General features: G+C 59.4%; 5 protein-coding genes across 5 annotated transcripts; 3 read left to right on the top strand and 2 right to left on the bottom strand.

Moving 5' to 3' along the window:
• BJ171DRAFT_500945 (uncharacterized protein) lies at window positions 1–2,371 on the top strand. The gene is made up of 2 exons (XM_053110621.1): window positions 1–1,611; window positions 1,861–2,371. Exons 1-2 carry the CDS (start codon window positions 256–258, stop codon window positions 1,975–1,977), a joined length of 1,473 nt encoding a protein of 490 aa, XP_052967693.1. The 5' UTR covers window positions 1–255; the 3' UTR covers window positions 1,978–2,371.
• A 1,498-nt stretch (window positions 2,372–3,869) lies between these two features.
• Window positions 3,870–4,956, top strand: BJ171DRAFT_474108 (uncharacterized protein; the record flags this gene model as incomplete). The annotated part of the gene is made up of 4 exons (XM_053108728.1): window positions 3,870–3,914; window positions 4,070–4,252; window positions 4,436–4,525; window positions 4,672–4,956. 4 exons carry the CDS (start codon window positions 3,870–3,872, stop codon window positions 4,954–4,956), a joined length of 603 nt encoding a protein of 200 aa, XP_052967694.1.
• Window positions 4,957–6,269: 1,313 nt separating this feature from the next.
• On the bottom strand, window positions 6,270–7,699 carry BJ171DRAFT_422952 (kinase-like domain-containing protein; the record flags this gene model as incomplete). Its single annotated transcript, XM_053107572.1, has 3 exons — window positions 6,270–6,543; window positions 6,681–7,255; window positions 7,472–7,699. The coding sequence occupies 3 exons, from the start codon at window positions 7,697–7,699 to the stop codon at window positions 6,270–6,272; spliced, it is 1,077 nt and encodes a 358-aa protein (XP_052967695.1).
• A 2,697-nt stretch (window positions 7,700–10,396) lies between these two features.
• On the bottom strand, window positions 10,397–13,303 carry BJ171DRAFT_500961 (tryptophan synthase beta subunit-like PLP-dependent enzyme). The gene is made up of 5 exons (XM_053110622.1): window positions 12,729–13,303; window positions 12,423–12,586; window positions 11,501–12,117; window positions 11,012–11,337; window positions 10,397–10,669 (listed from the first exon to the last, which is right to left on the bottom strand). The coding sequence occupies exons 1-5, from the start codon at window positions 13,120–13,122 to the stop codon at window positions 10,488–10,490; spliced, it is 1,683 nt and encodes a 560-aa protein (XP_052967696.1). The 5' UTR covers window positions 13,123–13,303; the 3' UTR covers window positions 10,397–10,487.
• Window positions 13,304–13,643: 340 nt separating this feature from the next.
• Window positions 13,644–14,237, top strand: BJ171DRAFT_500964 (uncharacterized protein; the record flags this gene model as incomplete). The annotated part of the gene is made up of 2 exons (XM_053110623.1): window positions 13,644–13,717; window positions 14,002–14,237. Coding segments are annotated over 2 exons (214 nt in total), but the record flags the coding sequence as incomplete, so codon positions are not given.
• Window positions 14,238–14,773: the final 536 nt, after the last annotated feature.

Here is a 14,773-nt window from a genome sequence, read left to right on the forward strand (position 1 = left end):
TCTTCTCCATTTGGCCGTCGCTTCCCACCTTTTTTTTCTCTCTCTCTCTCTCTCACCCTCACTCCCCGCTGAACTTGCTGCATACCCAGACCTCGTCCGCTTCCATCGCCGGCATCCCTCCGCCACCACAAACCATATCGCTATCACAGCCGATACCACAACCAACCAACTCTCCCCCATCGGCGGCTCAGCCAGTACAGCTCCACCACCTCCCATCAACAGTACCTCCCTCGCATCCCTCTTCGTCCGCCCAGCATGGATAGTGCCATCGCCACAGTCCCCTCCGATCAGCAGGCTGTCGACATGGACAAAGACGTCATCTCCTCCCAGGTCATCGACATCTTGATGGACGAAGACTCGATCCGGTCCTCGGTCCCCTCGCTGCCGGTCCTCTCCATCGCGCCCTCGGATCTCGTCGACCTCATGCGCTCGGATTTCTTTAACCTGCTGCTTGTCGACGTCGCCGGCGAGCAGACCGAGCGAGCCATCCCTGGCGCCCAGCTCTTTACCCAGTTCGAGGTCTTCCGCTACCGCTTCGTGTCCATCCGTAAGCGCCAGTTCCGGCAGTATCTCGAGTACTGGTCCGACCAGACGCTTGCCGATGTCGAGATCGAGCCCAAGCAGCAGAATCTGGCCGAAATCCAGTCGATGCCGCTCCGGTCGCTGGCCCTCGTGGACTCGTCGTCCGAATCCATCGCCGAAGCAGACATGTCCATCGACGGCGATCTGGAGCTCGTTGGCCTGTACCGCTCGTATCTGAAGGAGCTCTTCTCGGATTTCGACAGCAAGTCCGCGACCGAGCTCGATTTTGAATACGGCATCTTTGGCAAGGGCGATCCACGATTCGCCAGCCTTGATGGCGGCCGTCCTGTGGATATCATGGAGACTGTCGCCACCGCGGGAATCCCTGACGAGGGTGAGGATCTCTCAAGCATGATGATCGACGACTTATACCCGCCCACCCCAGGCCCGCTTGGCCCGCAGAAGGACATGGCCCGGCTGCAGAGCGATCTCGGTCTTGACCGCATGGTCGATACCCACTTTAAGCGCCGCAACCAGTGCAGCCACGTCGTTGTCTACGACGACACGGGCGCTCGCTATGGCTTTGCCCATTTTGTCGCCCAGGCCATCAAGGACACCTGCGATCCGGGTGTCAAATTGGGTGTCCTTGAGGGCGGCCTGGATCATTTCAACGCTTGCTTCCCGATGCTCCTGACCACTTCCAAGCGCCCCAAAGCCATCAACAACAGCTTCATCGACATCTCGCACCCCGTCGACAAGCTGCGGCTACTGCAAGCCCATCTGGTCGACTCGGTCTGGTACGGCAAGACCAACCCGGGCGACGAGCCCATTCCGATCCTGCCCCAGGTGCTGTATCTGGGATCATGCTTCACGGCGACCCAGCCGCTCGTGTCCCAGTACAATATCAAGCAAATCATCCGGCTGGGCTGGGGCTTTGTCAATCACTGCGTGGATTCGGACTCGGGCAGCCCTACGGTCGTCTACCACGACTTTCCCATCGACGACTCGCCCGATGAGCCCATCATCAATCTGTTTGAGCGGACTGCCGACTTGATCGAGGCGGCCAGGCTGAAAGGAGAGGCTGTTTTGGTATGTCGTGGCGATTCGACGCACGCGCAGTGTGGGTGCTGGGGTCTCGCTCCAGACCCTGCTTTTCCATTCGGACCACTTGCTGCACAATGCGGGCGACGTTTTGTCTGGAATCCTATCAGCACGATCGAAACTCTCCCGGGCGGATCCATGACCGAGCCGAGTCCGTTTCCGTTGATGTGCCTGGTATCTGCAACGCTGACAGTATTCTGGCTCCCCGTGTACCTACTATTTACTCTCTCCCGCCAGGTCCATTGCCATGCCGGCGTGAGTCGCTCCTCAACAATCGTTCTGGCGTATCTGATCAAGTTCTGCTCCATGTCTCTGTACGATGCGTGGGAGCTGACGTATCGGGTAAGCTGGTAGCAGTCCGTCGACGCCGGTTCGAGTTGACCGGGATCACTCGGCATCGACATCGATATCGATATCGATAATCCTCCTCCTCCTGGATCGAGGACATGCCACTGTGGAGCAACAGCGCTCCATCGACTGGAATGGGTCCGTCCCCTCGGCTGGACCTGTCCTGTGGGCCGAAGCCAGCCATGTCAACCGGACGACATGATATACAACGACTGCTCAAAGCTCAGGCTCAGTGCCGGGCCACTTGCTCGTTTATAGCGCCCCGTGCGAGGAGCGGCGGACTTGCTGAGCTGACACCGCGCCAATGTTTTTCAGTGCCGCCCAATTGTTCGTCCAAATGAAGGATTTGCCCAGGCCCTGCAGCAATTTGCCGCGCAGTTCACCAAGCCATCCTCAAACAACCCGCATCTGCCGACCTTCTGGATGAGCGACTCGTACATCAACTACATGGACTACATCGACTGGCAGTATCGCGTATCGCTGATGAGCATCTGTGAAAAGGAAGAGTAACCGGCATCGGACCGAGTTGGACAAGCGCATATTCCGATGGACGAACACTGCTCTCTCTGTGGCCCACCCCACCCTCACTCCTTCGCGGCCGTATTATTCCCAATCCGTTCTTTCCCACTCACCCTTGCTTTCCCACTCACCCTTCCCTCGCCGTCGTTTCCCTTCAAGCCCTGCTCTGCTACCTGCTCCTCTTTGGCCGACTCTTGGGCGACTCCGGACGTGTATAGATAGATATCAGTCGTTATTTTAGCAGGGAGAGAGCCAAGAACATCGCCTTTGTGTATACCCAGTTGGCTCTGTCGCTCGGCTTTGCTCAATCCCCCTCTGCCTCACGGCACTCGATTGCCAGATATTGACTCTGGACACTACGTCTCCCCAGTTGACTTGCTCCCCTATCCCACTCGCATCTCCTTTGCTCTCGTTCGCCATGTCTGCTCCAGCCCCTGCTGTTTGTCCAACCCATCGCCCTGTGCCTGTCGCTTATGACCATTCACTCCTCGACTGGATGTGGGGAATTTTCCCTCCAAGGCCGGTCAAGTCTGCTTGATGATGGTATTCAACCCTTTCTCCTTCGATCTCGAGAAGACTTGGGTCTCTTTTCTTCCTTTCCTCTCCTCTCTGTTGGCAAGCCCACATATCCTCCCCTCGCCACTCCAGAATATAATCCGCTCGCACCGAGTCAGCCACTCCATCAGTGCGTTCTCGCGGGAAAAGCGCCAGGACAGGCTTTCGCTCGAATGCACCACCACCACCACCACCCCGGATGCTCGGCGGTCTCAATCGCGCAATTACCCATTTTTGCGGTTAGAGACGGAGTCGAGAGCGCCCTTTTCTCTCTCTCTCTCTCTCCCGGGCAGGTGGTTTCAGGAGGCGAGCGGGGGAGGGGGAGGGAGCCAGATCCGCTGAAGGCAAGTCGAGCCCAACGTATCAGTCGCCGCCGAATGTCCCCGCTCAAATGCCACCACACGGCGTCATCAGAATGCTGCACAAACGAAAGCGCTCTCCCGCCAGTGCTGGGAGAAGCGCGCGAGGATTGGGTCTACAGAGCCAAACCAAGGACGAACTCGACCGCGAACGGATGCAGTCCCGTCCAGTCTGAGCGCTGCGGAGAAGCGGTTTGAGGTTGGCGCTCTGGCAGCCCCAGACGGGGCCAAGGTGTGACTGGACGGCGCTTGGAGACGGTGTGAGCATGAAACGACACAGGCAGGAGGCGGCATTGGAGGGCGAACCGCCCGACGCATAGATAAGAGCGCCTCTGGGACCCTGCTGCTGTTTCAATGTTGTCCTCTCCGATCCATATCTGCCTCTCGATCTTGTCCAGCGCGTGTCTCTGACATTTTCGTTTCTCAACAAGTCATTCTCAGCTCAAGCCTCCGATAGCTTTCGCAATGATTACTCGCACCTTCCTGTGGCCCTCAACCGACGCCTCGGAGGTACGACTTTGTCAGGCAAAGAGGCTCGCCGACCCACTCAGCGATGCCATCGACCTCCCTGTGGGGCAGCTCTGGCCAGAGGGGCGGTGGGAAACGCAGACTCTTAAATCCTCGCGTCCTCTCCAACATCGCTTCTCCTCCCCTCCTCGATACAGGTGATCGTAACAGGCGAATGGGACTCATGGAGTCAAACTGGCCGCATGCAAAAGGGTCAGGACGGCTTCCAGCTCGCCGTCCAGCTTGATTCCGAGCGCTTCTCGGCCGGATCCCGAGTCCAATACAAGTTTGTGGTGGATGGCGAATGGCGTTCCAACAAGGTCGATCCCATCGATGTCTCGGTGAGCTTGTGTTGCTTCCAATGCAGAGTCTCCTTGTCGCCGATGCTGGGGGGAAATGCAATGTATGATGGATGAGGCATGTGGTACAAATGTATGATCCAGGATATACGACATTAGGCCTTTCCGCCCTGAATGGCGTCTGACCTTGTTGTTGGGGACAATCTTTCGCTCTGGCACAACCAGGAATACGGCAACAACTACTTCATTGTCGAGCCCGAGGAGACCGCCGCCTCCAACACCAAGCTCCCTCCCAGCGAGCGAGTCGAGCCAGTCGTAAGTGTCGCATGAGCGTCATCGGCCCCGAGAGACGAGACAGAGCCTCTGCACGCCGTTTAGCCAAACGTGCGATGCATTCTTGAAGCGGAGTAACCGAGCATGTTATTTTATCTGATTATGGGCCCCCATCTATCCTGTCCCAGACTGCTCAGTCTCCGTGCTGCTCTGGAGCATGCTCTGGAGCCCCCCGAGCTGCACAGGAGCTGCCCCAGCGTAAGCCCCAGGCCCAGCCCGAGATCAGCCTCAAGCCCAAGGTCGAGATCAAGACAGCGCCGATCCCTCCAGTGGTTGGCGTGAAAGCCGCCCCGAGCAAGGGTCAGTCCGCTGCTGCTGCTGCCGAGTCCGTTACTGCTCCCGCGGCAAGCGGCAAGGCTGCCCCGGCAATCTCGGGAGGAAAGAAGCACTCCAAGAAGAATGGCCGACGCTAGAATACCCACTTGCGCACGATGCGATGCGATGCGATGCGATGCGATGCGATGCGATGCGATGGGAGAGCATTGATGAATGCCATCGTGCTCGCTCGCGACGTCTGCATTCTCAAGGCATGTGAAAGAATGCAGCTCCGTTCACAGTTGGGTGTGTAGACTTTGGAAGCGTGTGCCTAGAAATACCATCGGGAATAAAGCGAATCCTCTCGGGAGTCTCCGAGTGAAGACTTTGGCCCCGCTGCCCTGCCGTGAGCGCTGAATTTCGGCCGATTCGAGTCAGAAGAAGCAGCAAGCCGAGCTCACGGACTGTCGCGGTGACGCAATTTTGGCGGGACGACAGATAGACACGGAGGGCGGGCTCCAAAGCGCACTGGGTCTCGTCCGGACCGACTCTCGGCGGCATCGGGTTGGGGGGGGGGCTGGGCTCGAGCAGAGAAATGTGCCTTCGCGGTCGTAACTCGCAAAGGAACTATGGGCTTGATCCCAGAGAGATGACCACGCTTTCTCTGAGTCCTGAATGCACTCGCATCCACCCAATGTGCTCAACTCAAGGGAGGTCAGGATGGGACCACTCGCCGAGCTCTTGTTCGGAGCCATCGCCATTCAAGCAAGCTTGCAAATTGACGACAGACAAAAGTTCCTGTAACAGCGATCGGCCACTGGACCGCCGCCGCTGGGTAAGCACCGCCGAGCAGCTTTGGCAAATGAAACCTTATATTTCGGGGTGTCCCTTTGTTCTTGGAAGGGCCGTGCAAAGAGTGCGTCCAAAAATTGAAGATTGGGGGCAAAATTGATGGGTACAATGGCAAGAGAAGGCAGGAAAACTATGTGACATGAAGTTAAGGGTGCTGGAAGCAGGTTGGGGGAGTGGGCGAGAGACGCAAAAGCCATGTACCACACTGTCTGTCCCGAAGTTCAGTCCGATCGGGAGAGGTTGCACGAGTCGGCGACCATCGACAGACAGTAAGACTCGAGCCATAGGTATCTGCAAGTAAAAGGGATCAACAGGGTTGGAAGGGCAGAGTTCCCAGGGCCAACGTGTCGTTGGAAGGGTCGAGTGCGAGAATGAGCTTGGCTCGACAGAGGGAAGGTTTCCTCGTCGTTGCTGAGCTCGGGCTTGGGACCGAGAAAACGATTGGGATGAAAATCGGCTGGATTGGTTGTGCTTGTGTGGACAGCCACTCAAATCGAAGAAGGGATCACACCCGATTGCAGCAGGGTCGCAACCGACCGGGACACATGTAAAATCGACCAGCAAGCTCCAGAGATTCATGAGGCGGCAGGGCTCCGCATATCCGTTCGAGCACCGGGCTTCAGCAGTAGAACCACGGGTGGCTGAGAGCATCTAACAGGGTCGCTCGTTCGTGAGGGCTGACGCACAGCATCCAGTAGATCAGATGTACGGCTTCATTGGAAAGCGGACACCTGGGCTCGTTGATCTTGCCAAAGGAGGCTTGCTGGATGCTCTGGAACGGAGCATCGCCGGTGAGCATGATGTACAGGCAGGTGCCGAGTGCCCAGACATCGGCCTCAATACCTCCATAGCGCTCACCCCGGAGCATCTCCGGCGAGGCGAACTGGACGGTCCTGCAGGCAGGGAGGAGCAAATTGAACCGCATTAGCCCCTGATCAGATGGCGCCAAAGAGCGTCTTGGATTGCGCGGGCTTTGGTGTGCAGCAGCGATCAGCACTGGAAAATGGGTTGGGGCACTGCCGCTACATACCCTTGGAAGGAATTGAAGACCACAGGCTGTGCTGGCGCAACGATGGTGGCCGAGCCAAAGTCGATGAGCTTGACCTCAAACCGTTCGTTGATCAGAATGTTCTCGTCCTTGAGATCGCGATGGATGATTCCGAGAGCGTGCAGATCGCGGACAACAGTCAGGATCTGCTTCATGACAAACTTGGCCTGATCCTCGGTGAAGCGCTGATGCTGCTCGATGCACTCGAACAGATCGCGCGAGCTTTTGCGGGTCAACGAAGGCGGCTTCTTGGGCGCAGGATCGCCGTCCAGAGACTGTGCTGGCGAGATCGGAGGCGAGGTGGCCGACGCAAGCGAGTCGACCGATGGAGGATGTGGGCAGCCGTACGTGCCCGTTGAGGACTGGGACCACTCGCATGAATTGGGCGTCAGTGGCGACGGAAACCCGGTGCTGACTGGACCAGTCGAGCCATTCAGGGACGAATCGAGAGCCTCCCGGCTGGAAGTCCATGGGGCACCGTGGATTTCTGTTATTAGATAGCCAAAATGGTCGTCGTCGTAATATTCCAGGAATCGGATGACATTGGGATGCTGGATCTGCAGAAGGACAGCCGATTGCAGGCATGCGTGGGGCCCAAATGTGAGCATCAGTTGGTCGATACATCTCGCAATTGGGCGAGTGCTGCCGACAAAAGACATTGACTTGTGCTTGGATCGCAGCGCACATTGCGGATATGCACTCTCTAGGCGGGCTGCTGGCCGCTTCTGGGGACACTGCCTGCATGGCAAACACGGCGGAACAGAGATACTTACGCGTTTCAGAATGAACACCTCGCTTGGGACCCACCCAAGATCGGAATCGAGTATCCAGCTGTTTGGATGCACCTTGGACTTGCGGATGAACTTGACGGCCACTTCGACGCCATCGCATAGTCGCTGAGCGACGTAGACAAAGCCAAATCCGCCAGAACCGAGCATGTCTCGCAAGACATATCGGGCGCTGAAGCTGGGATTCAGGCGATTTGGATCGAATTGCTGCATCGAGGCGGGACGCCCGCAATAGTCCGACGGCTTGACGATTGGGTTGCTGTGCGGGATCTGAGACGAGGGCTTGCCGTAGGAAGACGAGTACGGGCCGATGGCCGAGCGGGCCTGAGCCTTGGACGAGGTCGCGGAGACGGGCATGTGGGAGGAGGCCTGGGAATGGGATTTTGTGACGATCTTGAGGGACCTGCTCGGGGAGACCTTTTTGGAGGCGGCGGACGAGGAGGTCTTGGATGGTCGTTGCGAGGCGGCGCTCATGATAACGATCTCTCTCGGGGCCGAGGCCGGCGGGTCGATGAGCAGATATACGCCGGGAGGGGGGGGGCTGAGGCAGCGATCAAGCACGGCGATGCGGCGGAAGGACGGACCAGGGACTGCAACAAGGAAAAGCTCCGACGAAGCGGTGCGGTTTGGTCGTTCAGGAGGGGGGGGCCGATCAGAGGCGGACGACTTGCGGTCGCTGGAGGAACGCGAGGACCTGGCGGCTGCTGGACAAGGACGATCGGCCAAGCGGCTGAGATCGGCGGCTCGCTCGCGTCGGGATGGGCAGAGGACCTGGAGCGGCTGCGGGCTCAGATAGGGAGAAGGAGCCGGGGGGCCGCCTCTGGCCGGCGCACTTATAAGCGAGAGGTCAGATGGGAGGAGGGAATAGCCAGACCCCCTTGGGCTGGAGGGCTGATTGGGCAAGCACTGGGAGTTTGATCAACCGCATGGCCAGCGACGGTAGTGTCTGTGACGTCCAGGGCTTTGCGGTATCGACAGCGCCAACAGCATCGGTAGTGTCGATAGAATACATAGGGTCAGCTGAATCGCTAGCGTCAGTGGCATTGACAGTGTTGATAGTATACATATTGTCAGGAGCACCGCCAGTGTCAGTGCCAACAATGTCTCCACAAGCAGAGCCGCCCAGGGAAGGCACCAGGTGAGGCTGGCGAATCGGTAATGCATCCCGCCGCCGGCCACAGGACTGCCCATCGTGACTGGCGAGGACGCCGGCTCCTCAGCATCTCTGTGGATTTGGGCTCTCCCGCAGGCTGGCCAGGAAAGGGAAGGATCCAGCCCAGAGGAGGCAAGAGGCGGGCCGGCGATGGGCGGGAGGGCGGCTGGCCTTCGAGGCGTGTGTGGCTGTCTCCCTGCGACCGCCGGTCGCCGTGTCCATGTGGTCGGCCCGCCAACGAGGATGCCAATCATGACCTCGAGAGTCCGTGGAGGTGGAGGGGGGGGGCACAGACGGTAGCCCCGATGCAGAGAGGTCCAAAGACATTGGAGTCCATCCTGTGAGCTTGACAGGCAAACGAAGGCGCAACGAGACGCAACGACGGGTAAGCGCACGATCCCATAGTCCGTCGATCGTCGTGGAGTGCACACGACGAGAGAGCATGACAGAGGAGGTGCCCGAAGAGGTCTCGGCCGCGATGCGTGGGTGTGAGGAGCAGAAAGACGAAAGGTCGGAGAAACACCATGGAGGGGTGGGGTGCAAGTATAGGACCCGCTGAGCAAGAAGCAGCGCAGGGTCGTTGGAGGGCCGGCGTACTCGTTGCCGCCACGAGAGGAGCGAGGACAGCGTCGAGCAGACGGGATCCGCAGCAGATCGGTGCTGGATCTGGACTTGGAGACGATGGCGGGGACAGCGCTCGATGGACGGCGGCACTGATCATGGACAGGCACGCGATGATGTCTGGGGCAGGAGCCAGTGCTTTCCCACGGCGGTCGTTGTGCAAGGGGCCGACGACGGACATATTCCAACCCCACACCAGCCAGAGCCTGAACGGCAAGCCGGCAGCTTGGGCCAGCAGCTTGGGCCAGCAGCGGTGCCCTCGGGTCGATGTATGTCCAGGAACGGCAACATCATCGGCAGGCGCCGTCTGCACGCCCGGACCCAAAAATAGCACCCAGGGCTTTTTTCGGCCTGCCTCTGGACTGATCCGTTCGCTTGTCTGTCACTGGACTGATCCGTTCGCTTGTCTGTCTCTGGACTGATCCGTTCGCTCGTCTGCCTTCTGCTCTACCTCCTGCCCTGCTCGATTCACCGTCCACTGGCGTCCTCGTCCTGGTCCTGATCCTGCCGCTGTCCACGAAGCCACATCCGCTGTCCACGAAGCCACATCCGCTGTCCACGAAGCTACATCCGCTGCCTTCCAAGAAATGAGAATCCTGCGTCCGTTTGTCGCATTCGGGTCCCGCGCGAGCGTCGAGAGCATCCATCTCCCGACAGAACCTCACCTTGCTGCCCGCCTTCCTTCGGGGGCCTCGAGATGGCTCGGCCCGACGACGGAGTCTCAGGGAAGCCGCATCGTCCAGAAGCCGTTGCGATCTCGCTCGTTCCTCCGCAGGATCTGGTCGTTTCTGGTTCGATAGCCCGCAAACTCTTGCAGGCCGGGTAGTTGCCAGATGATTCTCAGGAATCCTGTGCACTGCCGTCCGACGAGCACCGCTTGCCGCGCCATCGGTGTCAATGACCCTGTCGTTTCCACCTGTGTCTCTTGGATTGCATCCTTTTCCGGTTTTGGTATCGAGTTGTCGCCTCGTCGAATGAATACCTCGGCTGCACTGATTTTGTCACTTTCCCAGCGCAGTCTCTCTCCCTCCCTTCACGACGCTGTTGGTTCAAGCTGGAAGCAGCTCCGTGAGGCGCTGGGCCGAAATATAGCATCTAGCACCATGCGTTTGTTCCGGATGGCCGTCGGCTGCGTATGGCTGGGCGTATCACGGTCTATATTTGAGGTCAGCAAATTAGATGCTCGGAAAACGGAGGCAGCTCCCGATTGCGCTTCAGGGCTCGGTCTCAGTTGGCAAAGCCGGCGTTGAGAGTCAGACGATAGACCTTGTTGTTGGTCTCTTCGACGTACGGGTACTTGAGCTCGCCCAAGAAGGTCTCGAAATCGGCTTGGCTGTCGGGAGGGACCTGGAGACCGACAACAACCTTGCCGACGTCGCCGCCGTAGTTGCGGTAGTGGAAGAGCGAGACTGAAGCGGGAGAAGCGGGAGAAGCGGCTGGTGAGACACGGACGCATCGCAACAACGAAGGTGTCGATGGGGGATGTCATGGCCACCGCAATCGCAATCATGATCATCGCAACCACCACCACCACCGCCCAAAGCCTCCTCCGTCGAACGCGCGCCCCCGCCCGGCTGCTGTCCCGGTCCCATGCCGCCCACCCTGCCCCCGTGCCCCACCCGTTCCGCGCGCCCTCCCGTCCACGGCACCAACCCCCGACGCCTCGCCCCGCCCGCCTTGTTGTCCGTCCCGACCGGGTCCTGCCCTGGAATCCTGCGGCACAAGCAAGCCCGCGCTGTCCATGTACTCACTGTTCCACAGCGGGCACTTGACCGAATTCAAAAAGTGGTTCAGCGCTCCCGGCCGCTCCGGGAACGAAAATCGAAAGATACGTTCGTGCGGGACCTCCTTCCGGCCACCGACAAGGTAGCGGGCGTGGGCCTTGGCGAGCTCATTGTGGCTTGCATCCATGGCGCGCATCCCAAGGGCTTGCAGCTCCGCAAAGATCTGCTTGAGCTCGGCGTCGCGGTCGTTGACCACAAAGCTCATGAAGATGTGCGCCTCGTGGGCGTCGCCATACCGATACGAGAATTCGGTCACACTTCGGGGATGGATGACCGAGTGGAGCGTCAAAAAGCTGGAGATGAGGTGAAATCTTTTTAGTACCAAGGCCAGGAGCAGAGGGCATGATGAGGGGGGGGGACGGAGAAGAAAAGGCGTTGGTTGGTCATCCCGTACAGGATCCCTCACCAAGCACCACAGCCGCAGCCGCAGCCGCAATTGCAGCATCGACGGCTTACCTTCCAGGCTGTTCGGGGATAACGACGCTGATGAGGGCCTCCTTGTTCTCGCCCAGGTCGGCTCGCTCGGCCACGAATCGTAGCCGGTCAAAGTTCATGTTGGCGCCGCTGCAAATGGTGATAAAGTTCTTGCCCTCGCAGCCATGTGCCTGGATGTACTTCTTGGCTCCAGCAACGCTGAGGGCTCCGGCGGGCTCGAGGACACTGCGGGTATCCTCAAAGACGTCCTTGATGGCGGCACAGATTTCGTCGGTGCTGACCAGGATCATCTCGTCCAGCAGCTGCTCGCAGATTCTGAAGGTCTCCTCTCCAACGAGTCGGACGGCGGCTCCGTCGGCAAACAGGCCAACCTGAGGGAGGGTTACCCGCTTCTTGGCGAGGATCGAGGTGGTCATGCCAGCGGCGTCCAGTGTCTCCACGCCAATGATTTTGATGCTGGGATTCAGGCGCTTGATGTAGGAGGCCACGCCTGCAGCCAGGCCGCCACCGCCAACGCACACAAAGATGGCGTCGATGTTGCCAAAGGATGCCTGACGTAGCAGCTCGACTCCAATGGTGCCTTGTCCGGCAATCACATACGGATCGTCATAGGGGGGAATGTTGGTCAGGCCGCGCTCCTGTGAAGAAAGAGAGTGCGGTCAGCGGACAGAGCTGTGGTGCAGTTGACCTGCCACCTACATGCCGTAGTGCTGCTGCCCAGGGCACTGGAGAAGCATTCGGACTGGACCGGGCAGGTCATTGGTCCGGTGCGTTGGTCCGGTGGGCTCGCACTCGTCCATCAGATCAGAGCCCCAACCGATGGCACCCGGCCGACCTCGAGCATCATGGCCGCCCCCTTCGGACATGCAACCCTCCCCGGATGGGCGATCGCTTCGAAGAGGTCATCCCAGAAGGCCCACAGAGGCACTGCAGCGGCCGTTACCTGCTGGAGCCGTGCGGCCTCAGTCTTGGCCTCGTCAAAGTCGTTGCCAAAGAGCACAACCTCGGCACCCAGACGCTTGACATTTCTCCACTTGATGGGAGGAGTCGCCAGAGGCATGACGATGGTGGCTTTGATGCCCATCTTGGTGGCCGAGAGCGCAACTCCTGACAGATTCGCCGGCCGAGCAAGAATAGGGGGGGGGTTAGGCCTCCGAGCCTGCCAAACCCAGCCCGCCCACTCCGAGCAGTCGCATACGCAAGCCGCATACGCAAACGCCCAGAGGGCCCGCTGGAGCCACAGCCTTACCCTGGGCATGGTTTCCGGCCGAGCAGGCAATGACACCACGCTTCTTCTCCTCCTCGCTGAGCTGCTGCATCCTGTTGTAGGCGCCTCTCAGCTTGAACGAAAAGACCGGCTGGAGGTCCTCGCGCTTGAGGTAGATGTTGTTTTTGATGCGGAGCGACAGGTTGTGCGCGGGCTGCAGGGGGGTTTCGCTAGCGACGTCGTAGACACGGGCCGTCAGAATGAGATTGAGGTAGTCCGGGTATCCAGGAGCAGCGTAGACGGAGGGAATGTCGGAGCCGTAGGCCGAGTTCTTATAGATATAAGTCTCATCCGTGGGCTCGCTGGGGGAGCCGCAGGCAAGGTTGAGTCGCTTGGTTGGGCTCGAGGGAGCCGAGGTCGGGGCCGATCGCTTCATGGCTGAATCTGGCGGCACGTTCGGTATGAGGGGTGGTGGGAAAGCAGGTTGATGGGAAGAAGGTCAGGCCGAGGTGCCGGTGCTGGCCGTGGGAGCCGGTCCAGGAGACACGCCCGTTTCCTCCCAGCAACACCGCAGCAGGCAGACCCCGCCTGTCGGGCGCTGCGCTGCCCCGGTGTCGTGCCGCATCCGCAGCCACTTACTCGTTTCTTCCGGGGAGACGGCAGGGAGACCAATGCTGCTCTGGGGCAAGGAGGGGCACGGCGATGGTCGGGGCTTGCTTGGAGCTGGTGGATGCGAGCCAGGAGCACAGCAGGGGCGGATTACGCTGTGTGCCAGGCATAAATCCTTTGGCTGTTTGCGAAAAAATTTTGCGATAAGGCGGTGACACACGTGACGCCGCCTGGTCATCCGGGCTTGCCCGCAGGGACCAATCAGGGCCCGGGGCGGCGGGCGGCAGGGCATGGGCCGCCGGCGATGGGCCGCCGCCCGGCCTTGCCTGGTTGGGCTCGCACGCTGCCCATGATGATCTTTGTTTGGGTCGGCGGCCAGCTGCTGCTGGCTGTGGTGTTCCTGCTGGTGCTCGTGTTCATAGGTGAGCCGCGAGTATCAGACACGATCGGCTGGATGCGGCTGTTGGATGCGGTCGTTGGGTGTGGCTGTTGAGCAGAGACTGCGCCCGACATGAGTCACAAGATGGTGCGTGGCGTGTTGGGTGCTGGATGCATGATAGGGCATGCAGGATGCGGAATAGGGCATGCAGGACGTATGATACAGGGCACAGGGCGGATCTGCAAGTCGGCTCTCTGGCCGTGAGCCGAGCAGCGCTCACGGAAACGCAGCTCATCCGCCTCCATGTCATGTCGTATCCCCCACCAGTCTGGGCCCTGGCTTGGATCATGATTCTCAAGAGGATTCCGGTTCTCCACGAATTCGTCACCAACCTGGCCTCTTCGTCAGTCGACGAGACGCCGAAGCCGCCGGTCTTGCCACGACGGGGAAAGTTCATCATCCGATGAAGCGCACAAGCCAGACGGGCACGCCCGCGATCCGGTCGCGATCCTTCGCAGCGCAGTGTTGCCGAGAAAATACAGCGCACGCTCCAAACTTCCCGGGCAAATACCACTTGAAAGAGCGGCATATATGCGCGAACAGGACGTGGGAGTTATGTTTTGTATTTCGCGGCCCAGGTCCTTTGCTGGTCGTCCCTCTCGCTCATCAGCACGTTCGCTCACTGCTCATCGCCCCACGAAGGAGCCTCAGGCAACGGGGAACAATGATCATGGGAGTGTGGTGCATTCACTCGATGTGGGAGTGCGATGGACGCATTCGACCCTTTGGACAGCTCCATGGTTCCTCGATATCAAGATGCTCGACCTTCTCGAGTCGCTTGGCTTTCCGGCACTGTGAGCACACCTGGGATGTGTTGAACTCGTTCACCGAGCACACATGGGTGAATTACTCGAATTACCGAGCAAATCTGAGTCTCCGCGGGCTGGAAGCATATCCCTTCCCTTGCTTCCAGGAGGCATTCCCAAAGGCAGCCACAACGCCAGTCTCCTTGGACACGCTGCTTGGCCACGACAGACAATCGGTGTGTGTATTCAGGACAAGAAAACTGAACCCCAGACTCATAACAGGGTGTCCCATT

The sequence above is a fragment of the Polychytrium aggregatum genome, assembly GCF_025602895.1.
Source record: "Polychytrium aggregatum strain JEL109 chromosome Unknown BJ171scaffold_14, whole genome shotgun sequence".
NCBI classification, from domain to species: domain Eukaryota; kingdom Fungi; phylum Chytridiomycota; class Chytridiomycetes; order Polychytriales; genus Polychytrium; species Polychytrium aggregatum.